This window comes from Gobius niger (assembly GCF_951799975.1).
Source record: "Gobius niger genome assembly, chromosome: 8".
In the NCBI taxonomy this organism is placed as follows: Eukaryota; Metazoa; Chordata; class Actinopteri; order Gobiiformes; family Gobiidae; genus Gobius; species Gobius niger.
This window is the reverse complement of record NC_136859.1, coordinates 21,020,751-21,044,976: the sequence shown is the minus strand read 5'-3', so window position 1 is coordinate 21,044,976 and position 24,226 is coordinate 21,020,751. Positions and strand designations below refer to the sequence as shown.

At 39.2% G+C, this 24,226-nt stretch overlaps 1 protein-coding gene across 1 annotated transcript in view; it reads right to left on the bottom strand.

Moving 5' to 3' along the window:
- The window catches only part of znf236 (zinc finger protein 236), a 30,589-nt gene extending 15,941 nt beyond the window's left edge, over window positions 1–14,648 (bottom strand). Inside the window, exons 1-18 of the mRNA XM_079561147.1 lie at window positions 14,563–14,648; window positions 13,104–13,234; window positions 11,373–11,537; window positions 11,116–11,294; window positions 10,806–10,936; window positions 10,059–10,231; window positions 6,712–6,831; window positions 6,182–6,355; window positions 5,801–6,002; window positions 5,444–5,716; window positions 4,514–4,717; window positions 4,304–4,436; window positions 2,859–3,119; window positions 2,138–2,361; window positions 1,550–1,651; window positions 954–1,093; window positions 745–845; window positions 25–176 (exon numbers count right to left, since the gene is read on the bottom strand). Coding sequence (XP_079417273.1) covers window positions 25–176; window positions 745–845; window positions 954–1,093; window positions 1,550–1,651; window positions 2,138–2,361; window positions 2,859–3,119; window positions 4,304–4,436; window positions 4,514–4,717; window positions 5,444–5,716; window positions 5,801–6,002; window positions 6,182–6,355; window positions 6,712–6,831; window positions 10,059–10,231; window positions 10,806–10,936; window positions 11,116–11,294; window positions 11,373–11,537; window positions 13,104–13,234; window positions 14,563–14,614 — 2,917 coding nt within the window. The 5' untranslated portion in view covers window positions 14,615–14,648. The remainder of the gene's footprint in view (window positions 1–24; window positions 177–744; window positions 846–953; window positions 1,094–1,549; window positions 1,652–2,137; window positions 2,362–2,858; window positions 3,120–4,303; window positions 4,437–4,513; window positions 4,718–5,443; window positions 5,717–5,800; window positions 6,003–6,181; window positions 6,356–6,711; window positions 6,832–10,058; window positions 10,232–10,805; window positions 10,937–11,115; window positions 11,295–11,372; window positions 11,538–13,103; window positions 13,235–14,562) is intronic.
- Window positions 14,649–24,226: the final 9,578 nt, after the last annotated feature.

The following is a 24,226-nucleotide window of genomic DNA, read 5'->3' as shown; positions in this document are numbered from 1 at the left end:
GATATTTGAGCTGAAGTGGCTCACCTGTGTGCGTGTTGAGGTGGGCTTTCAGCACACCGGCCGATACAAATGAGCGTCCACATAAATGACATCTGAAAGGTTTTTCCCCTGTGTGGGACCGGACATGCTGCTTCAGGTGGCTGGACTTCTTAAATCCTTTTTTACACCAACTGCATCTGAATTGAGAAAAAGTCAAATGTTTACTTACTTCCTGTACTTGAGCAGAGCTAATTTTCATATTTTTATCAGCATCAACAAGTGCCATCTTGACATTCTGCTGGGGTTATTAAACTTTCCGTCAAAGAGGAGGTTGCACCTTAATGTGTTTTTCTTGGTTCAGGTCTATTGTGACGCTGCTGCCCAAATCACATTCTTTTTATAAGGTCACACTCTTCTGGTAGGTCAGGTGTGAATAAATTATAAAGTGAAATTAGTTCCACACAAAAGAGGTTGAACTTGCTGCAACAAAAGTCTCCAGCAATTGTACTAAAGCCTTTAGAAGAAAACTCGCTTAATAAGGCGCTGTGAGGAGGCAAGAAAGAGAATCCCATTCACATTTTTCAGAATAAACTTCAAAAGTGCCTACAGGCAATGAAGACCCAGGTTACTCCCCGGTTAGCAAACAATCGCCACTTTCCAAAGGAAATTAAAACCTTCAGGCTATTACCTTTTGTGTGAAAACTAAGAGACCATCACTTATAGAAAAGCTAACACTGTTTTCGAAGAGTCATGTGAAATGTTTACCTGTGAACCCGTTTGGAGTTGTCTTCACTGTCGTCCTGATAGTCCTCTGACTCCGCTGTAAGCTGCAGCTCAGCCTGGCTGTTTTGCAGAAGACCATTTGTCTGCAAAAAAAAATAAAAATTTAAATTACTTTACAATTGACCAAAAGCGATAATTAAACGTGAAAGTCTACTGGAATAGGTTTTAAGGTTGGAAAAGTGAAGACTTACCACCTCTGCACTGGGAACAAGTAGATTTGAAGGAGGGAAGCTGGAGGACAGAGCTTGTGATTCAAGGGTGCTTGAATCCTGCAGCTGCTGGACAGTGGTAAACTGACTCTGACTATAGCCTGGATCAGTAATCGTGAAACCTTGTGAAAAGAAGTTTACAGAATAGACAATAAGAAATCAGCAACAGATATATTCACAATTACAGTGTTTCTTCTTTTAGAAAGTACTATTTCACAATGATGTACATAGCCAAACAGGCTGCTACTTTTTTCATCAGCAACAAATGCACTTTTGCCAAATCATGTTCATGACCTATTTTCTGAGGACAGACCATAGCACACACATCTAAGTTTAACAAAATCTGATTTTCAAATGGATTGTTCCTTAAAGTTATGTTTAGTTCCTTAAAGGTATGTGGCCTTGTAGTTCTCCCACAGTGTTGCAAACAAAGAATGTTTCCCCTTGAGAATAGAATAGAACAGGTGCAGGGATTTACTAAACAGGCACATGTTTTCTAAATCACGTTTCAAACAACCTCCAACCTCAGAGTCGTTGTAACCTGACAGTGGCAGGGGGATCTTGGTAAACAGATGTACCTTGTGTGAGAGACTGCTGATCAAAGCCCGACTGAGGAAGTGCCGGGGTCTCAAATTGGCTGATATTCTGAGGCAAAGCATGCTGAGTGCTCACATATGAATCTGTAACATCAAAAGAGCAAAACATAGTACTTGTTACTGTGAGAATAAAAGAGGACAGGAAGACCTAATTATGAAGACAGCTAAACACAAAATGGTAAACGCCTTGACGGAGCCTTACAGACATTATTAGACATGTCTGTAATTATTACAAGATATTATTGATGCATAAAGGCACTTGGAAACACGGTTTCAGCACTTTAAAAAGCACATCTGAAAGGCATAGTCAAGTGAAGTAGATTCTTGGTCAGGCAGGTAGTTATGTCAAACATGTCCTGAGCACAATCAAGAGACCCGCCAGTCATCTGACATCACTGGAATTTCACCATCCAAGCCCACATCTATATCTGGTGGTCACCAAAACTTTCTCGATGGGAGTGAAACTTTGGCATCTTTTTTAAATGTCCAGTTGTTTGTTTTCATGTTAGAAGTTGGAGTCAGTCATAAACACAAGCCATATGCAAAAACAAGTAAAGATGCATGTCTCACCATCTCCTTGTACAAGTGGTTGGTCAGCCAGCGGAGCCTCCAGGGTCACCTGTTGGTCATCATTCACCACCTCAGTCTGGTCCAGTCCCAGCATGCTTTGCTGTTCAGGTGTTGTTGTGGATGGCTGTTGCAAGGAACCATCAGATATTTCAACCTGAATCTCATTTGTTCCTTCCAGTGGGTCGTCTGCTGACTGATTTTGCAGCTGCTGGGCCAATTCATACCTAAAGTGAGAGGACAGGAAACACACAGAACCTAAGATGGTGATATTACAAAGTATTATAACTGCATATTTAATGAATGATTGTGATTATCTTGTAGGTCCAATAATGCACTGGCTATTTCACAAACCAAAAATAGCATTAATATTAAGCTTAAGCGTGATTTCAATGTGGAAGACTTATTGGCAACAATACCCCATCACCCAATCATTGCAGCCTCCATTACAGCCAATCATCAGTGTCCAGGCAGGAAGACATCGCTTATTTGCTCATTTGACTTTGCTTATGCTTATGTAATTACCAGTATTGCATAATGTCATCTGCTGGGGCCTGAGGGCCAAATATGCTGCGTACTGTAAATACAGTGTGCAATAAAGCTTTCCTAATACTTTAGTCATCATATAGGAGTAAAAAGTACTATACAAAAACACTCACTAACATTAGCAATTTGTTCTTAATGTTACTCAGGTAACTCTGGGCTCAACAAACTCTGAACTAACTTGTGTATTTTCATGTGCTTCCTGCAGTTGGGCGAGGACTTGAAGGTTTTCTGGCAGTAGGGACACATGTAAGGTCGTAGGTCACTGTGAGTGGTCATGTGGCGTCGCAGGCTGCCGCTGGTGGTGAATGTGGTGTCACACATGAGGCACTTGTACGCCTTTAGGCCAGAGTGGGTCCGAATGTGAGCTTTAAGGACTCCGGATGAAGAGAAACCACGGCTGCACTGCACACACTTGTATGGACGCTCTCCTGTATGAGACCTGCGAAAAACGGAAACAGAGATTTTACATTCTTCCAAATCGATGTTTATGTACTGCTCTGGAAACTGACTCATCATCATAGCCATTTCCAGGTCAAGACCAGTCTTTCTGTTTGACGAGCACAATCAGTCTTAGACTGAGGTATCCAACAACAATGTCTAACACGGGTAAAGAGTGACACAGAAAGTCACTATTCCACAAAATACTGACTTCTGAATTTCAAAGAATTCTTCAAAATAGTATTTTTAGGAGGTAAATGGCCAGAACACTTTGAAAACCACTGGTCTACGGAGCAATCCTCATTAAATAGAAAAAAACACTGCACACTGTAAAACACAACAAGACAAAGTTAGCATTACATAGTGTGATTATTATGCACTGTGCGCTGTCAGTATTGTATTCCTGGCAACCAAGTAATAGGAAGGCAACCAAGGAAACTGTCAGTAGATAAAAAATATGGACCTCCTGTTTTGGATAATGAATCAATCTGCCAGAGAAGAGCAGCAAATTGTAGGGCAGTGACCATCGTGGAGTACAGCAAATATGACAGGGCCATTATTCAGATTAGCCTCTAAATTGCAAATGGAAAGCGTCACATTATAATGCAAAGGTTCAGGATCGCAAGGTTACACAGCTCAGTGGTCAGTCATAAATCAAATGTTGTTATTGATCTCTCTGTATATCAGCTATATCTGAGATGGCAGATGCTTTCAAGATAAATGGTCTAAATTACTCTATACGATTAGAAAAAACAGCAATGGAATATGAATGAAAGTCTTAAAATAACTTTGTGAATTTTTGAACAATGGACAGGGTGCCAGATCTTATTCTTATCTCTAGCCAAGATATAATCTAGTCTCCTCTTTAATCCTTTTTGCGTCGACGAATTAAGCCCCGTTGTTCCTTGCATGCTGCGTTCTATCTGCCATTTACAACCTAATTTGAATGTTTAAGTTTTAAGCAAGTCTTAAGGAGCTGACAGGATTTGCCAAGCTGTGAATCTTAAGATTGGTCACAATTGCAGCCACACCATTTAAACCGGTCAATAATCCAGCAAAAATGGCTTTGCCTTGAGCCATAACCATGAGGCCACAGAGATGAAAGAGACAGACAGACACTTCAGAATATGGTGTGATTGTTGATAACAGTATAATGCAAAATTAGGATTAATATTATAGCCGAACCTGACATGCTGTTTCAGATGGCTGGATTTCTTGTATGCTTTACTGCAGAACTGGCATTTGAACGGCCTGTCTGTTGTCACAACGTCCAGGTACTGTTGGAAAGCCAAGCGAGGGGTCTGTGAGAGGATGAGACCTAGTGTACGAGATAAGAAAGTTTAAATCAAAAATACAGTTTATGAAAACATTGTCTGATCTAATGTTCATCTGTACCAAAATCAGTAATGAGGATGGGTTCTTGTAAGGGTATATCCGGCAGAGGTATGTTGCTCTTGGGCACTTTGGTTTTGTTGGCCTTTCGGGGAAATTTGTGCTTCTTCTGTTGGGCGTTTTTGAAGTGTGAGGCGATGTGAGTTTTTCTGTGTCCTGATGTTCTGAAGATTTTGTCACAATGAGGGCAGGGGAACGGCCGGACACCTAAGAGCAACAACAAACGTTACTGTTCACCATCAATGACTTTATCATTGATGTAAAACATTAACTATGTAATACAAAGCCATATTTAGACAACATCTTTCACAGGGACAGGTTTATGGGCACGTTTCATAACTCGCAGGCTCAGTTTTCAAAGTCACTGTCGCAGAAATACAAGAAAACCACCCTGTGAATTCAAGCAATTGATACAAATGCTTTATAATTAGATGCATCATGTAATTCCCACAAATGCCTGAGTTTACAATATACTAAAGGAGGACAAAACTAATTCCGTTCCACTAAGATGTAATACATAAGGTTATGCTCCCCTAAGAGAAGACTAATGTGCGCGTATTTGAATAGTCTTTCTATTACGTGTTAGTGCAAACACTGACTTTAAATTCTCGTAATGATGATTAAACACGCTCCCTCAATAACAAATACAAAACACTTCAGACACAAGTAAATGGGGGTTCTGACCTCAGAGATGCCACTACATTAATTTATTATACACTACTGCATCATTGAGGGTAAATGATTAGCATTTATGGCTGACTAAAAGATAAAAGAGGACACTAGTCTTGACTGCTGCTCTACTTCTCGTTTAATTTATGTGCATGTTGATAAAGCTCGACGTGACATGAATGAGTAGACGGAATCGGGAATTTGTCCATATGCTAATGTCCCTTTGGCATAGCTTCCCTCTGGAGAGTGGCTGGAGCTGTGTACCTGTATGCAGGCGCATGTGCACCTTCATGCTGCCAGAAGTGGAGAAGCACTTGAGGCAGCTCTGGCACTCGAAGGCCTTGATACCGGTGTGCGTTTTCATGTGCGCGGTCAGGGTGCTCTTCACCGCAAAGGCTCGGTAGCACTGTTTACACTTGAAAGGCTTCTCATGGGTGTGGATGCGAATATGCCGCACAAGGTCGCTAGGTTTTTTGAACTCTTTGGTGCAGTATGGACAGCCGTGCCAGCGAACGCCGTTTTCCTCCCTGATGGAACCTGGGCAAGGGAGAAAGAGTTACAGCAGGAGAGTTTGAGTCTTTAAGGTACAATGCACACTGTTGCACATTTAGACCAACACACCTGGCATTTGAATAGGTTTCTTGAAGATACTCCTTTTCTTCTCTCTTATTTTCTCTAGCACTTTCTTGTTTGATATTGTCGGTGTCACCGTGTTGTTGTTGTTGCTGCTGCTGCTGCTGTTGTTATTATTGCTTTCTGTTGGCCTTGAGGTCACATTGTCATCTGGTTGCACTACACTTAGACCACTGTTTTCCAGAGCTTGCTGTAAAAAGAAAATCAATCAACCAAATTCAGTGATGAATAGAATAACACAAGTCACATTTTTGCAAATACAGCAACATCATTTCCCCTTACACAGTGATTTTGTTTTTGCACCATTATTGCTTTTCTAATGTGCAAAGCTAAACTAGAATAGATGTTAATGTACTTCAAGGGACTAACCTGTAGGATATCGTGATTGATGGCCGTATCCATGGAAATAGCTGGTTCAGGAGGCGGGGGCTGGCTGGTCTCCCCGCTCACCTGTTCGGACAGCTCCAGAAGCTGTTGAATGACATCTGTAACTCCCTCGCCACCCTCTGGTCCTCCTGCTGCCTGGCTCAGTGCTTCAGTTTCCTGTTAAAGTAATTGTTAAAAAAAAAAAGTCAGCAAGGAGATAGAAAGTGAAAATGGGAACAAGCATGATGAATAGTTTTAAGTCTGGTTGATGACGAGCAAGTCTCCAGAGCATGAAATAAGCTGAGTATCGCCGCTGATTGAGCAAAACCTGCTGAGTACACTTTACAAGCTCCACTGAGACAAAAACAACGCAACGCACATTAACTATCAATAATAATGAAGCTATCATTGGTAACTAAAGAGTGCTGCAAAAGCCAATCCTCAGGGCTATGTTTTCTACACTAAAACACTGGCTAAAGAGAAATCAAGCTAATGTATGAGGAAACAAAATATCAATTAAAAAAAATGCTTACCGAGGCACTGGAGGGAACCTCAATGACAGAAATGTGCATTTTGCTGATGTGGGCATTGAGGCTGCCCAACTTCTTGAACACACAGCTGCAGTCCATGCATGGAAACATGCCGCCTTTAGCCTGCAAGACACATTCACATTCTGTATTTAGCAAAGACTGGAATCAACATTTTTGAGTGACAGAAAAAAGATAACTTCATGCTTGAAACATTCCCTTTCTGTAGAGTCACTTTTCAATGTAACCTCTGAAAGTTTTAAGTTCAACATATTTGTTGCAACAGTAGTTGCCAACTTGAGGGTCACACCTCCTTCCTTGCAGAAAATCAATACTGTGCCATGAACATCCCCTGCTTTTCAAACCTACTCTGACTTTGAACGCTCGTTTACACTTGAGAGCCTCCTACTGTTGAAATCCACCAGAAAACACACCGGCTAAAACTGAATTTAGGGAATGAAACATTGATTTATGATCCTGTTATCAGTTGTTTGGACTGGTAAGTCTTGCCCTCATGCTCAACGTCTTGTACCAGAAGTTATTATTTGAACTTAATAATCAAATAATCCAGATAATAAGAAAATGTATTCACAAGAAATGAAAGACCGTGCAGATAGAAAAGGGATGACATTCTGCCCTATTGACACTGCATGACCCATCTGTTCCATGTATGATATAAGTAATCAGAATCATATCCCTCTGTTGGGAAGGCATGAGCCCAGTCATTATGGTGCATTGACTCAATGCTCACAGAAAATGCTCACAGAAACAGTGCCATCCTGAAAAGATCCTCTGACTTTGCACAGACAGCCTTTTCATATAAAACAATTTAAACAATGGAATAAACTGCCAGACAGTCTGAAGTGGTCTGTAGACCTAAACATTCTCTCTTGATTTTATGCTGTGATAGTTTGTTTCAGGACACCATCTGATGAATTTTAAATTCTTATTGTTAAGCTAATGTTTATAATGGGACTAATGCTACTGACAGCTATTTGTAATGTGCGTTTTAATGTTGTGCACCTGCCCGAGGACTGAGATGGAAATTATCATTAGCTAAATCTGGTACAAAGCATTTTTTCGTTAAGATGAATGTATTTTGCACATGGTCCCTGTGAAATAAACTGTTAAACTAAACTAAACTAAACTAAACTAAACTAAACTAAACATATGAAAGAATGAGTTAAGCAGACAAAACACATATTTAATCATCTTATATCAGTCTATTTCCCTGGTCGCTGACATGACCCTCCACATGAAACCAACCGCAGGTAAGTCCTGATCATATTTATTCATCCAGACTGTCAGTCATAGGAACAAACTGTATCTGCTACATGAACGCTGAAGTACACTCGTGAAAATTAGATACATTATTCAAATTGACCGTCTGCTTGGTTTTTCTACAACTAATTCAATCATGTGGTTGCGTCATGGGCTTTTAGCAAGGCATACACAGATGTACTGTCAATCAGTGCCTGATGACTCTCAAAAACAGAACATCTTGTATTACCACGAACAGTATGTAACTACAAGCTTTTAATATTTGGTACTCAATAGAAAGAAGTCGACCTTTAAAGCGGAAGAACATTTCTTTTGTCCTCCTTTAGTACATTGTCAACTCAGACATTTGTTGGAAAAACCCAGCAAAATGAATATTTAAAGGAACAGGCCACAGTTTTTCCATACTGAGATATGTTCTTACCTGAACTTAGATGAGTTGATGCGTAACTGTCTGGTCTTTGTGCGTGCGCTCAGTCACACAAAAAGACCAAAGATGTTGCTAGCGTTTGGCCTCTCCCAGTATATTCCTATAGCTCCAAACGGAGAGACGTTAGAAGCGACCAAGCTCTTCCTGTGTAGACTTCCAGACTACACAGGTACGTATCAACTCGTCTAAGCTCAGGTAAGAACATATCACAGTATGGAAAAACGGTGAACTATTCCTTTAACAATCCAATTATATTGCATTTGTACACATTTCATGGGCTTGCAGGCTAGTTCTCCAGCATTTCTGTCAAATGGACTCCTAAAAGTGAACCTGAAAGTTGTGGAACATGCCTATGAGCCAGTCCCCATATATGTTAGGAAAGTTTGAAATGAGATTGGACACAACTAATTTAGTGGCTTCCTCTTTCATTGTTTGCAAAGTAAAAAAGAGGAAAAACAGGTATACGGCCTTTAATTTATGCTATGCTTGTGCAATATACATCTCCATAAAGTCACATTGTCATATCAACTATAAGCAAAACTGTTTAAATACAACTCCAAACTAAAACTAAGATAATAACAAACTTGAAAGACTAACTATTTATAGATGTTTTTGACAGGAAAATAAGTTGCAACTGAACTGTAGTAAACCATCTGAATGTCAGAAGAGACTAGGGTTGAAAGCAGTTGATTAAGTGATTCAGAGCTGTCAGCAGGAGGTAAACATGTTTATTAATCGACCTATTTTGCTAACAGCCTAGTATCAATTCAGAAAGATCCTCCGCTTCTTCCACTTTAATGCAGAGCACAGAAAGACATGTTACAGTTTCATTTTACATTGACGCAGTAATGAAGAAAACATCTCTATTAGTGTGCATATTACCAAGAACAGGTTTTACATAAAATGTCCTTCACGGCGCAACAACCCTTCCATGTATCCATTTATCTTTGTGACCATAAAAGAAACAGCCATGAACATGTTCCAGAGGCTCATCTACACCTACACTATTGTGGCTATTGCCAATATTATAGTAGTCGGCCCGGACATTTTGGCCTATAACTAAAATACTCACTCTCAACAACCAACCGCAGCCTCCACTAAAGCCTATTGAGATGAAACCAATGATGAATAAACCAGGGGCCCACTCATAAACGGGCCTGCTGTGAAGTGCTTACAAAGGGAGAAGAACCAAATGAGCAGTAAAGAGCAAGGATTCTGTGTCATTCCTTTGTCAATGCACAAACAACATGGCAAGGTGTCCCGCCACAATAAACATAATGAGCACTGAGCTGGCAATTTAGTGGGTGAGAGAGAGGGGGTGAGCAAAACAGCACAAAAACACCTCCTTTGAAAATGGCATTGGGTAAAATACAAGATGCTGGAAAAAAGGTTAAAGCACACGGAGTGCAGGGGCTCACATACAAGTTCCAAAAAAAGCACTTAAATGACACACGTGTATTAAAGTGTAATCACACAAGTATTTTGAATTTATATAAAACAACTAAGTTTTAAAAATGTATTAAGCGATGCGTTCCAGGCATAACTGGAATACATATGCAACACTTCCCCGGTTTGAGATTTTTAAAGCTAAAATCAGATTAATTTAAATTCACTGTGAATGTGAGTGCTATCCTCAGCGTCTTACCTCGGAGTGAACTCTTTGTACATGGGAGTGCAGGTTTCCCTTTTGGGAGAAGGATGCCGGGCAGAATATGCACAGGTGTGGCTTCTCTCCCGTGTGTTTCACCATGTGGGTCTGCAGCACCACCTTCTGGTTGAAGGCTTTGCCACAGTGTGTGCATTTGAAGGGACGTTCACCTGATAAACAACAGGCTCCCATTAGTCAAAAGCCACGACTTTGGCCTGTCCCTTGCCAAATACAATTTTTACCGTCAAAATTCCTCCTATTTTCTGCTGACAACAATATTAAAAGGTAAAGCATTACGTGTGCATAAATCTGGGAAAAACTGATGATTGATGTTTTTTTTTCTTTTTACCTGCCTCCTTAAAGCTTAAGCTGGCAAGGAGCTTGTAGGTAGAATGGTAAATATGCTATGCTATGCTAAGTATAATTACAGCAAGAAATTAAGAATATATATGATGATATATATAATTTGTGATGATCATGTTAAAGCTAAATACTTTGAGGCAATTATAGATTCACAGTAGTCTATCCACTATGACTCATCCAGTCACATACGCCACATGAGCTGACGTCAAAGGGCAACAATATATATGAAAGCTGAAACAGTTTGTTGATATTCAAGTGCACTTCAAACATGCAGTAAAAAAGGCGCTGCTTGTATAGGCAATTAGGGCGCCTGCTTTCAAATGATATGCACAAACCAGAATGCACAAAGACTTTAGTGAATCAATTTTTATGCACGTCTACCTGTGTGTATTCTTATGTGTCTGACCAGTTGGCTGGGCTTTTTGAAGGTTTTCCCACAGTGGAGACAGCTGTTTGTGAAGCTGCTGCGATCAATATTTTTCTTGTAGTTTCTGGAAGATGAGGAAAGCGGTCTGAAGAAATAGATACATAGATAAACTTTATACGACATAACAAAATCACACAAAGCACATATAAGGTTATCTGGTGTCATTGTTGTTCATAATGTTTCAAAATTCGAGCCCCTCCATCATTTTTCTGATATTAATAAGTGAAATTTCAAAGGTTATCTGAATGCGACCCTCAGCCTGACCTCATCTTGACATGAGTCTTCATGTGCTCCTTGAGAAGCGCTGACGTCTTTAACTCGTGGCCACACGTCTTGCAGGTGAAGACCTTTACACCTGACAGCTCCTTGCGGTGTTCCTCCAGGTGCAGGGAGAGCTGGCTCTGCAGAATAAACTCATCCCCACACTCTGCACACATCAAGTTCTACAAAGGAAAGAAATTGAGCACCGCACGAACAGAAGCTTGCCGTGCTTGTATTGATCATCTAAACAATGAACTAACCTCCTCCTTTTCATGTAACATTAAGTGAGATTTGAGGCTGGCAATACGGGAAAATTTCTTATGGCAAATGGGGCAGGAGAAGTCAGATGTGCTGTGCGTCGACTTGTGAAGGGTAAGATTGAACTCCATATTGAAGCTCTGTGGGCACTCGTCACATCGATAAGGCTGCAAAATGAAAAAAAAGAATGGAGATATTAGACACAACTCTGATAACTTTGTTTTAAGGCTGTCAGAGTTAATGCTTTAACTCACGATTAATCAACAAATTATGAGAGCAGTAATCATTCACTAAATGCTAATAAATCCATGTTTAAACACTCCTGTACCTGAAAGACCTGATTTGAAGTACCACCCATGTATTCTTTATACATGGATTTTAAATAAAACCCAGTGCCTTGACTTGCATTACAAATAAAAGTTGAGTTTGTTAATGAAATGTGACCAAATATTTTGGGGGCTGGCAAACGAATACAATTCACAAAAAGACAGTAATAGATCAAAACTTCATCAAAAAACATGTCTGAGAACAGTGAAGTTGGTACCTATTTTTCCCCCCCAATGCATTAACGTTTTTTTGTCAGTCTAGAGGTGGTTAGTCTAAGGACAGATCTAAGGTGTTGGTCAGGCTTAATTGCTTTGCAGACCTGATTAAAACGCTTAATGTCTCCCACCTTTGTAACATAATAATAACATAATAATTCAACAGGTGCAGTACATTGTATACACTGGCAAAGAACATTTCTGGGCTTAGTAAAACAATGCCTAAAATTGTGTTACAGAGGCAATATAAAACAATACTCCAGCACTGATGGAACAACACACAACAAAAACACTTTAGACAGGTTTGGTGACCTGAAGTGAAAAAAATATTTAAAGCTGCAGGATATTGAGTTTGGTAGTGCTATCTTACAACATTAAGCCCCTGAAAAACAAATGTGGCGAAACTCAAAGCAAAATGAATAACACTGTGGCTGTAAATATTGCACAAATGAACACACCGATATTTAGCGTAGCTCACAGTGCCTGAATATAATGCTAATGTTGAAGGAGCATCTCCCGCTGCACACAAAAATGTGGAGGTCAGGAGGTTATTTTCTGTTTAAATGTCATCTGTACATCACACTTCTCATGACTAGTGCTCTACACAGAGTCATTTGTTTGTTTCTCGACTTATGAGCTGGCTCAAAGTGAGAGTACTAATTTATTACAGATTAATGATATTGATTGAAGATGCAACTGGTGGACTGTTCAGTATTGTAACCAAAGAAAAACAAGACTAAAAGACACTAATATTTGTTTGTGACACATACAAACAATTGTCCTAAAACGGTTAATGAATGCTTTTTGTATACTATTTGCAACAGAACTGATTTCCGTCAAAGTTTTGTATTATTATTATGGATTTATTTTAGACGTTTCCATAAATCTTACTGCTGGAATTACAAAACTAACCAGTGCCAGTAAAAGGCATGGACTTGTTTGCAAGTAAAATGACCGGACCCTCCTGGTTTATCTGTATGGTTGACAACACATGACAGTCTTTGTAGCTTAAAATTAAAAGGCAACACCTAGACTGTAACAATATTTTCTAATCCGTAAGTAAAAAAAAAAAATTATGTTTGTTCAATCAATTTTGTTCATAGAAATAAAAAATATAAAAACCTCATCAAAAACAACAAATGTTATATATGATGTAAGCTCTGTTACACGTGTGTTTGACAGGGGACTCGCCTTATCACTCTCGTGCTCGCGGAGATGCTTCTGCAGCTGGCTCTCTGTGGAAAAGGTCTGGGTACATGTTGTACATTTCTTGTCTTTGAGTTCTCCATCGCTGAGGCTCTCACCTTTATTATGACCTGCATCTGAGAAGAGGATATTCAATTAGATCAATGTAGGTCAAGTGGGCTGTCATGGCCCAAGTGGGCTTGACATAAGTACTGTGTGTCCCTACATAAATTAACCATTTATACTTCAATCATGACCCATATTTTTGAAACTCAAGAATTGGCATATCTGTGAATTGGGTGTGTAGTGAACTCCACTGTGAGATTAACAAAGTCTAATCTTATGTGTAAGACTCAAACTGGGGTGAGAGGAGTGTTGAATTCAAAATAGCACGATTTCAAAAGCCAAACATAACTTTGTAATTTAAATAAGTCAGCCTGTAGTGTATTTTTGGATCAGAAATGATCGAAATACACACACGCAGGTTTTAGTGATACACTGGTTGATTACTTTTGATTTGTTTTTATTGCATGTTTTATTATTTATCATTATTGCTAGTTTATGTTCCACCATTGCACCAAAGCAAATTCCTAGTTTGTAAAAATCCTTCTGATTTTGTTTTAAATGGTCAGGAATTTCATTGAAAATATACATTTTACAGATAATAAATAGATCTACCATGAAAGATTTAATTTAGTGTAAAAACGAGTCTTTTAGAATAGGCTGATCTCGGATAGATGGTTTGGATAAGTTGTAAGGCTGTAGGAAGTCTGGGAACCAACTATTACAATTATTGTTTTTTTCATTCTGTCTTTTTTTCAGGTGTCACTTGGGAGTTTATATACTTTTACCTTTCAGGCTTTTCGCTTTGCATAATGGGGAAATTCTGCTAATTTATTAATGGTAAATGAAAAATCACCTTAGTATATTTGACGACTAAACTTTCTTTCCGGCTTATTTAAGAGCAACTTTTGTGCAAGGAATCACCTTTCCCAAATGACCCATGCAAGTGAATAGAGCTCACTGAGAAACTGGGCACGCGCTGTCCTCTGCAGAACCAAAACAATAAGCCGCATTTTAGCAAGTTAGCAAATAAAGCTAACGATAGCCAACTGAGCTAGTTAGCAGGGACATGCTAGCCATAAATTTGTAAAAGCACAGGGTTAATCGGGAAAAGCGTACAGTAACTATCGCTGCTGAGCGGCACAGTTGTTATCCCCGCGGACACCAATTTACACTGGAAGCCAATAAGAAGAGCCACCGAAATGTTATTAATATCATTCCGCCTCAATCACTCTTTCGCCGCACAAAGCAAAGCCCACCCGCAATACTATATCCGGGGACTATATACACCACATTCAACTTATAATATCTAAACTACTGAGATAGTTACATAGACTGTCCGGGAATATTTGCATAGCTCATTAAATGTTTTTTTTATTGATTCCATTTTGGCACTAGTTACCTGTCTCCTCGTTGCTTTGAACTCTCAGTTTGCGAGGCCGGCCCCGCGGCATAGTTCCAGTATCAGGGCGGTTGTGCTGTGAACAATTTGCTTTTCAAAATGGCGACTCCGTCAACCGTAGACATCGCCGATCAGCAGCCCCAGCTACACGGACAAGGGAGACATCTACTGTTCGCTTACAAGAACATCATCAACACTGTGTCCTGGTAATAACTGGCATAGGCTACAATTGCAATTTTCTTTTTGAAGTGAATTAAAAGTGAAATAAGACTCACTGCCTATTTTATGAACTAAAAAAGTGTTTGCACAAAATAAATGTGATGTAGAAATGCAAAATGTTTTAAAGGAAGTGAGTAGAAAAAGTGTTGTTATGTGTGTAAGATACACCAGTAGAGGGAGACAATGGTAGCACATTCTTGTGGCTAATAATCTTCAAATTGTAACATGAACAGCAGTTCAGTCATAAGTGGATTATTGTGATAAGAGAGATACAGCCACAAAATATCACAGGCACATCTGTCACGCACTATGCCAAGGCCTGCAGGCTCCTTTGATGCGCAATATACTATTAGGCCTATATATTTATAAAATAAAATGTTTCTGTTTTCTTGCGATCTTTGACCCTTTTGTTGATTTTTTTTTTTTTTTTTTTTTTCATTTTACCTCAGCCTCAAGCATGATTTACAATCGCTACAATCACCATAAGATTAGATGGGAATTTGTCTCTCGAAATTCTCCTATTATAAAATAGCCTAAGTAAATGGTGAAAGTGACTTTTCCCATGCATTGTAATGGTAGCAGAGTGAAAACAATAATTATCATGTATAATAGCTGCAAGCGGCGATTAGGCCCTTGCCGACCGCTCTGCCCAGAGCAAAGGGGCACCATTGTGCTCTTTGTCTCCCTCAGTCTTAGAATATGGTATTATTGCTAGCCTATATGTTGTTGTTTTCAGTGGTCTTAGTTTTTGGATTTTGGAACGCAATAGCCTATTATATTGCAATTGCACAGTTATTCTTCTTGTAGGGGGCGCTAACACGCCCTCTCTGTCAGTGAGGGTCACATTACAAAAGTAACAAGTTACAAAAATACATAACTTTTTCAGTAACTAAGGAATATAACATATTACTTACACAAAATACGGCCATATATTACATTTCAAGAGCATTTAAATAGGCTATATGAATGAAAAAATGCCAGACTCCCCCCAAATAAAATGCAGCATGCCAAATCAAGTTGACACTGGCGTATAAAATTTGCAGTTGTGTGCAGATAATGTCCTCAAAACAAAACACAAGAGAGTGAGGATAGTAATGGAAAACGAAATCTCTGACTGCACTCGGTGGCATTTATGACTATATTCAGTTTAGTATGGAATGCAAACATATTACATTTGTAGAGCTGTAATCACTATAGAATATATTAACATTTTTAAGTAACTTGTCCAACACTGCTCTGGGTACCTGACACCGTGGTGTTGTATGACATTGCTGATAATAAGGTTTTAGTAGACTTTTTAAACAGTTTGGCACTTCCATTGTATTGACACTTCCGGTAGAGCACGAAGTCCGTTCATTAAATGGAGAACAACGAAGAATAATGTTCGCTGCTAAAATCTGATGCTCAGTAAATTAATTTGTGTAAAATGTCCCATGTTCCACCAATGCACCAACTAGTCAACACAGCACCGTTTCTCTGCACGGCCTAAACTTTGTATTCATGTAGTAATGATTTTATCTGGACTTCTCCAGTCCTTTGTACTAGAAGGGCAGGCATAAGTCATGGTGAATAGAGTGAATAGTTTGTATGGATTTATATCACTCTTCTATCACACTCTGGCAAACTGAAGCATATTTCAAAATCTTACTTAGGTTTGCGGCTGCTTTGCAAAAAATCCAAATAATTTGTCTTTTCACCAAGTTTTACTGTAGCTCATTCAGATAAATACCCTGGGATTGGATAGAAAAAGTACAAGGTGCTGAATTATGTTATGATTTTAGCATTTTTCCATTTCATACCATAAAAGATATGCCATAGGTGTGACTGAAAATAAAAGTTTTGGGTTTTTCTTTAATTTCAAGACTATTTACATTATATAGATTATAAATTATAGAACACATTTAGTGAGAAATGAGAATTTATTCATGAATGAACACATGTTGAATTTTGTTTTGAACAAAAAAACACATAAATTCTTAAAGATAGCCAGCCGCCTTCTGCTTTGCTTTCCACCTTTCATCATTGAGCTTCTTTTCACTTCTCAGGACTGTTGAAAAGCATTTCAGGTGACTGCCTCATGACTCATTGAGAATAAAGAGCAATTTTGAAGAATTTAAATATAAAACATAATGTTGAGTTATTTCACCCTGTTTTGTTTCCTATAATTCTGTGTGTTCATTGATAGTTAAATGTCTTCAGTTAGAATCACACAATGCAAAAGAAATGCATGTACATGCGACTGTACATGACAGGCTTAATATGAACATGTCAGCCATAGAAATGACCAAATGAGAGGGGGAAAAAATGCAATCTGAAAGCCCTAAAAGGGTCTATTACAGAGAGGCAAAAAAGTATTTGGTCAGTTCCCCATAGGCTTCCTATTGGATTTTGGCCAAACACTTTTTTGCCCCACTGTATATGGGACATAATATAATTCATCAACAGTTTCCTTATAAACTGCGGGCTTGTCTTATCCCAAATCACAGCACACATGCCAAGAAGGCTGTATGCAGCTGTGTTTTAACTCTATAAATAGTTGGCCATCTGTTATTAATCTGTCTTTTGCAGGATGAAAATAACAGGGTAATGATTGCCTCAGCAACATTTTATCACAGAGATAAGCCCTCAGGTGAAGAAGTCGTGACTCTTCCCTGTGTATGACGAGGTCCTGAAAAGGGAGACTCCACCTCCTTCAGTGAGCACACACAGCCAACTATAAGTGCATGTTCATTGTGTAAGAACATCTGTTCCTGCCAGGCTGCCACTTGCGCTGCTTGTCCCCTAGTGGCTGCACAGGCCGCTGATCTCACCACTGAAAACAAAAGACTGGACATCATTCTGACCTTGTGTGATCGTCCAACCCCCCCTCCCCAACCCCCCCATCTGTCCTGATGCATTTTCCCTCTCCATCTCTCTTGCCTGTTAGCGCAGTGCTGAGAGTGATCAATCATTAAAATTGACACGAGCGGGAGGAGTGGGACTGTCAGTGAGATTACCTGTTCCTCTCAGAGATATTTTATACCCATGTAGCGAAAAGATGCTGAGAGTGTCATCTGTTATTATTGTTGTGTCCAACCTTTAGCGTTCTTATACACATTCACTCTCTTCTTGACATCAATGATACCGGTTGTGCTTTTCCATCTGGGCTAGACATGACTCAGACTTGGAAATGCGGTGATCGTTTGCACCACTTTACTGATGAGCGTCTGTATCCAGTGAAAATCTCTGTTGAAATTGATCTTGCATTAAAAACAATATCCAGCAAGGGGTCAAGTCAGTGTACAGTCGCTTGGGCCGGTCAAGCTCTCATAAATGTTGAGTGAAAGCTTAATACAAATCACTCCATTATGACTTAAATTGTGTAAAAATCAGAACGCAGGTTGTCATTGTAGTCCACCTTGTGTCAGTTCCAGCATACATAGTTGTGAAAACATCTGAAAAGTTAGTAAGTAAGCAAAATAAATGAACTTCACACGATGCTTATTGATTCTTAAGTTTACAATGAAATTATATTTTTTTTTTCCAAATCACAATAAGTATCCCATGCCTGTTGACCGACCCAGAGCCAGACAAAGAGCGCACACTGTCATCTTAAACAAAGGGTCAATCCAGAGACAAAATATTCTCTGTATGTAGCACAAGGCGATCCCTCAGTGATGCTGGAGATTGGGTGACAGGTCTCACCATGACCCTCAGAATGACCTTGTTCAGAGACATTTCACATCCTGCCACTGCTTCTTCTCCCAGGTGTGGCAGACTCTCCCCCCGCGCGCTGTCAGAGAGCACCATCCCCACCATGAAACCAATCATTCTTCAGCGTCGTGAAAACAGCTTGTGACAGGCACGGCCGTCATAGGTGCCCTCCCCAGTGGCCGCGCTCAGCGGGGGACCGCCAAGGTGAGGCCCGTCAACACAACACTCTCAGGATTAAAAGCGAGTGTTTATGAAATTAAAATATCTCTCATTTATCTTTTTTTTTTTATTATGAGATTTAACCATATTCTATTCATTTGTGACATATATTTTTACATTTAATGCCTTTCCTGTTGCTACATTCACTTATTCCGTAGTGTGTACTGCAAAAAAACAAATATGTGAAACCAGGCTGAGTGTAACTTTTTTTTGTTTGAGGGGTCTACCAGCAGTGTTGGGGTAACGTATCACAAAAGTAACGAGTGACAAAAACATATTACTTTTTTCAGTATCTAAAGAATGGAACATATTACTTAGACGGAGATATATCAGTCATTACAATTCAGTGCATTTAAATGTATGAATGAAAAAATGCAAAACTCCCCCCAAATAAACTGCAGCGGGCCAAATCAAGTTGGAGGTTGGTGTATAAGATCTGCTGTCTGTAGTTAATGTCGTCAAAACAAAACACGAGAAAATGGTGGAAATCGAAGGAAAGGGAAATCTCTGCCTGCACTTTTGCTCAGTGGCTTTATTACTATTATCAGTTTATATTTTGCCAAAAGAAACTCAAAAGTAACTCAGAGTAGTGTCAGTAAGTCAGCTGCATTGTTGAGCTTTTTAAAGCTGTAATCACTAACATAGAATATAGTAAAATAATGTAATAACTTGCCCAACACTGTCTACCAGTATTGCAATTGTATTGTTAAATTATTTTCATCACTATTTTGTTTTGAGTCAACATTTCAAGCCCTTTGTGACTATTACAAAAATGACATGTAGGTTTGTAAGACTAAACTTATCTGTTTGCAGGTCTACACATATCACCATGGACCAAAGGAGACTGGACAGAGTATGGATATCCTCTGCTCTACTTGCTTGCCCATTAGGTTGTCAATGATGACTCCTTCATGTTACTGGTGAATTCTCTGATCGTTGTATAATGTATTCTGGGCCCACATGTCTTGTTACAGGTAGAACATATATATATGCATGCATATATATATATAGTATCTGCGTTTCCGTGTTTCCTGATGAAGAAAACATAAACTGACATGGTGCTAGAAACGTGTAATGCTTCTAAACAAAATACTGCATGAAGTCTGAAAAGTTTAAGAAGGAAAGAGACTGTGGAGTTACGGGGGTTGTTTCTGAATATCCGCTGGTTGTTATGCAAAGGAGTAGAGCGGGGAGGAGGGGGTGGCAGTATTTTACCCAACCATACAAGCCAATCAAAACACATGCCCCTGTGTAAGACAAACAAACTCCGGGCCGGCATAAAGTAGAGCCCAATTCATGGTCAGCTGTGCTAGAAAAGATGAAATAGCATCGCAGGAGTGTTTTGTAATCAATAATGCATGGCTGTCCATCTTCGGTAAGAGAAAGCCCCTCCAAACACACCAGAGGCATCAGACACTTTTCATTTCAAGCTGAAGGTCAGAGGAGCAGCACGTACTATATCCCTACAGTGCATAAGACCTGCCTCACCAAAGGAAACGAACATACACAAAAACATACCTGCATTTTCATTTTCTGGGGTATCAGAAACACACGCCAGAGGTCTGGAAGGCAAGTATTGTATTATACTGTATATTAAAGGATTAATTAATATAGCCTACTCATTTTAAGCAGACGTCAAATTATTATCTTGTTTCCTAATTATAACGCAGTCTTGTTTAGGAGTGCATTAATGGAATTTACTGTGATTAGCTGCCCTTGTTTGAAGCACTTAGCAAGCCCATCTGCTCAATCCAAATTATTCTCAGATATGAATCCCTGCAGCATTATGACACCGGGCTCATCACCTGGGTTCTTCAGAGCCATCGCCTGTATTGATTTCCTTCTGGCTTCCATACATCTGGATGTTAAATTAGTCTGACCAAAGTCAAGCGCCTTCCCACTCTGCCGCTATAAAAAACAAATGTCCAGTGATAAAGAATAATCCCTGGTCGGCCTTTGTACCTGGCTGGATACAGTGCACACTCGTCCAAGACTGGAAAATGACCACAAAAGAGCATAAGACCAGCAGTCACACTTTTATCTACTATACTATGTGACTATCAATACAAAAACAGAACATGTCACACAGAGAGTATTTTATTACACACGAAAAGATCTAAATGCTATCCAGTTAGATCATATTCATGGCTCTCAAGTGATGAAACATTAGGACTGTTGCCATGGCAGTTGACAATTCAAGAAAAATTCCAACATATTCATCAATAACAATAACAATAATTAATAGTAACAATAATAATAATAATTCCTTTGAATTGAATAGTGCTTTTCAAGACACTCAAAGTCAAACTTGTTTATTCACACAGTTAAGCCGACATAAACTTATTTTAAAAAGATCATTCTCCAGTGTCTTGGGGCAGGATGAAATAAATCAAACTGTTATTGTCTTTCAAGTGTTTGAAATGATCACAAAGGCCTCTCATCAATAACTTAGAATATAAGAAAATACAAAGAAGCATTTAAAATATGCCTCTATAAATATAAATACAACCCCAAAATAAATGTGATTCATTATTTACCAAAAAATGTACTAGATTAAAAATGTATCAAGTCCCACCACTAGTTTGTATAAATATTCTATTATTTTTCCATTAACAACTGAAAATCCTCCGTTCAATGCATAGTACACAGTGTAGTAATTTGACTTTATATTCTAGGAGATTGACACCCTTTATCTGCGCTGGAGACAAGCAGATTGCAGTGGCTTTTTGCAGCTCCAGGGGTTTTAGCCGTGCAGTTAGCACAAACAGTATTGCATAATTAAATAATCTCAGGTTGTTTACACAATTCTTTGACAATCAACTCAATTAGTGAGTTGTACTCCAAAACAAATTCAGTTTTCCATTACTCACAAACTAACTCAGTGACTGTGGATTCTTAAGTATGACACACCTACTACCAGAAAACAGCGCCGCCGCCCCTCCTCCCCCCTCGGCAGCACCAGATCAATTAGACACCATTAAAAGAGTGGTCCCAGAACAGCCAGGGAGCCTTCCTATAATGTCTTCTCTTCTCCTCTGCTCGGCGCTAACAAAATCTCCTCTGCCTCATCCAAACCTAATTACAGGTAGAGATGCACTGTGTGAGATGAAAAGCTCAGCGACGCTTTGATGGATGGCGAGTTCTTGCAAAACAGAGCAAACAGGTAATTAACATGACAATAGGTGAGAGGCGGGGGTCCCAAAGAAGACATGGGACGGTGGTCGCGGGTCTATAATGGGAACTGGGAAGTGCAGATGTATGGGATGGGTGATTAGAAAGACAACAAAGACACAAATGAGCAAATAGAATCAAATTAAGTTCGAGGGTTATGTGTCAATCTACCCTCAACTTAAATGTATAGCAACAGCCCGAGAATAATCCACAGGGGGCGGCCAGACGTCTAATGGAGGTGTTGAAACCGTGTGCGGGGATAAATTATGTATCCTTTGACAAAGTATACGTCATTAATTTTTCATGTCAACATCGTCGTGAAGATGTGATAGCTCACTGTAAATTGTCAGCTCTACACAACTGACAGTAGATTCATAAAAATAAAAAATAAAATGTATACATGAATGTGGCACTATACTATAGGCAACACAACTTTATCTATACTCTGTATTACGTACACAAGGCAACTCAATACGCTATAGGTTGTGTATGATTTGAAAGAACTTCATGGAGTGTAAAAAGCTCTACTTCTACAACACTTTTGTAATCCTGATTGAGTTGCTGATAATTGCTGATAATAATAACGGGAATTAAATGATCATTTTCTTAAACAATTCAACCCATATTCATTATTCACCAGTAATGAAAATGTTTTTTTCTGATTGTTCAAAGGATAGATGTGTGAAAATTGATTTAAAAGCAAAAAAACAAGAATAAAATGAGTGTATATGAAAGAGTACAGTTTCCTGCCATACTTGTGGGAGTATGGCCGTGTCTTTCTGAGTCAGACCTTAATGTAATACCTGTGTTACATGTTAACATGTAACACAGGTTGCGACATCTGCTTTTGTTTGCACAGGCACATCCCAGGATTTTCCGTAATCGTTTACAAAAGCCCTGTTTGTACAAACAACAAATAATAGACTTTCTGATTAGAACTGAGCTTGCAAATAGGTCTAGATTGTAATACAATGAGTGTATTCATAACTGTTTACCTGATAGGCCAAGATTTATAAAATGACTCCCCGTTGCTGTCACAAAATGACTTCCATGCCTCGGGATTGGATGCCCTACATTGTTCAACATTGTTCAAAAAAGATTTCAAAACCCATTCAGTTGTTCTCTCACTGATGTATCTAAGCTTTTATTAACATGCCATAATATGTTTCAGTCAAAGCCTCTGTGAGATCAGCACCTCAGGGCTCGTCCGCTTTCACTGTAGGTCCCACCACATAAGAAACTGCTGTGAAGCCCTCCTCGACTCGGTCTGTCACATGACCGAAGTACACAGTAAGTCCCAGTCTGTGGCATTGTGCAGGATTATAAATGTGAACAAGACTCCATTGTTTCAGGTTTCTCAAAAACTAGATGCATTTAAAAAGCTACCTCGGATCATATCTTGTATTGGTAAAATAGTCACCAGTTTACACCAGTTTTCACACTAAAGCCTCTAGTCTAGGGGTAAATGCATGTATACAGCAAGCTACAAAATTCGTGTTTGTAAATAATCTGTTCAAAAAAGAGCGACAAATAATGTACCTCGGGGTGCGTAATATAAAACTTATCATTCCTTTATTTAACCTGTGATGTTGGAACATTTCAACCATATTGTTTGTGTGGCCATTAATGTATGTTTCAGAAGATTCTTAGTCACAATAGTACAGTACTGCATTCTTAGAAGCATTAACTAGGTCAACATCAGGGCTTGGCATGAACACTAACCTACTGGCCAAACACCAATAGTTATTTGTTTTTGGCTCATAACTCTTTTACTCTGGCCTGCCAGTTTGGCTTGTAGAGTTTATTAATACCTGATCTGCACACAATGGTAGACCTAGGCCTTGCTGTGCCATCATTTTGTTGTATTCTGTCAATTGATCAACACATACCCATCAAACAAGCTTTATTTCATTTGAAATACGCAAGAACTCCATAGTTAATTACTTTGTGGGTAGTAAAAATACTAGTAACATTTGAAAAAGACCAGACTTTTGTTCAATGAGATTTTTTTTTAATGTCAAGCCCTGGCAAAAAAAAAGAAACCAATTCACATCTCCCTACTTGTATTATCAATTTCATACAAATAACCCTATTGAGTTTGTAACCATTAAACAATAATAACTAAAACTGAAATACAAAGCTGTACAGTGTCCATGTTGATACAATGCGGTTCAGAACTGTGTGAATGAGAGACTTGCTCTCAGAAGGGACGCTGTGAAACTTTCCATTGGACATTTGTCATGCTTTTAAGTGATTTACAAATGAGAGGCACGCAGCCATTGTCCAGGAGACTGGGAGAGAGGACTAGGTTTTCCTAGTGTGAGGGGCTTTGTGCGTCCCTGCCTGCCCACAGCATATAGAT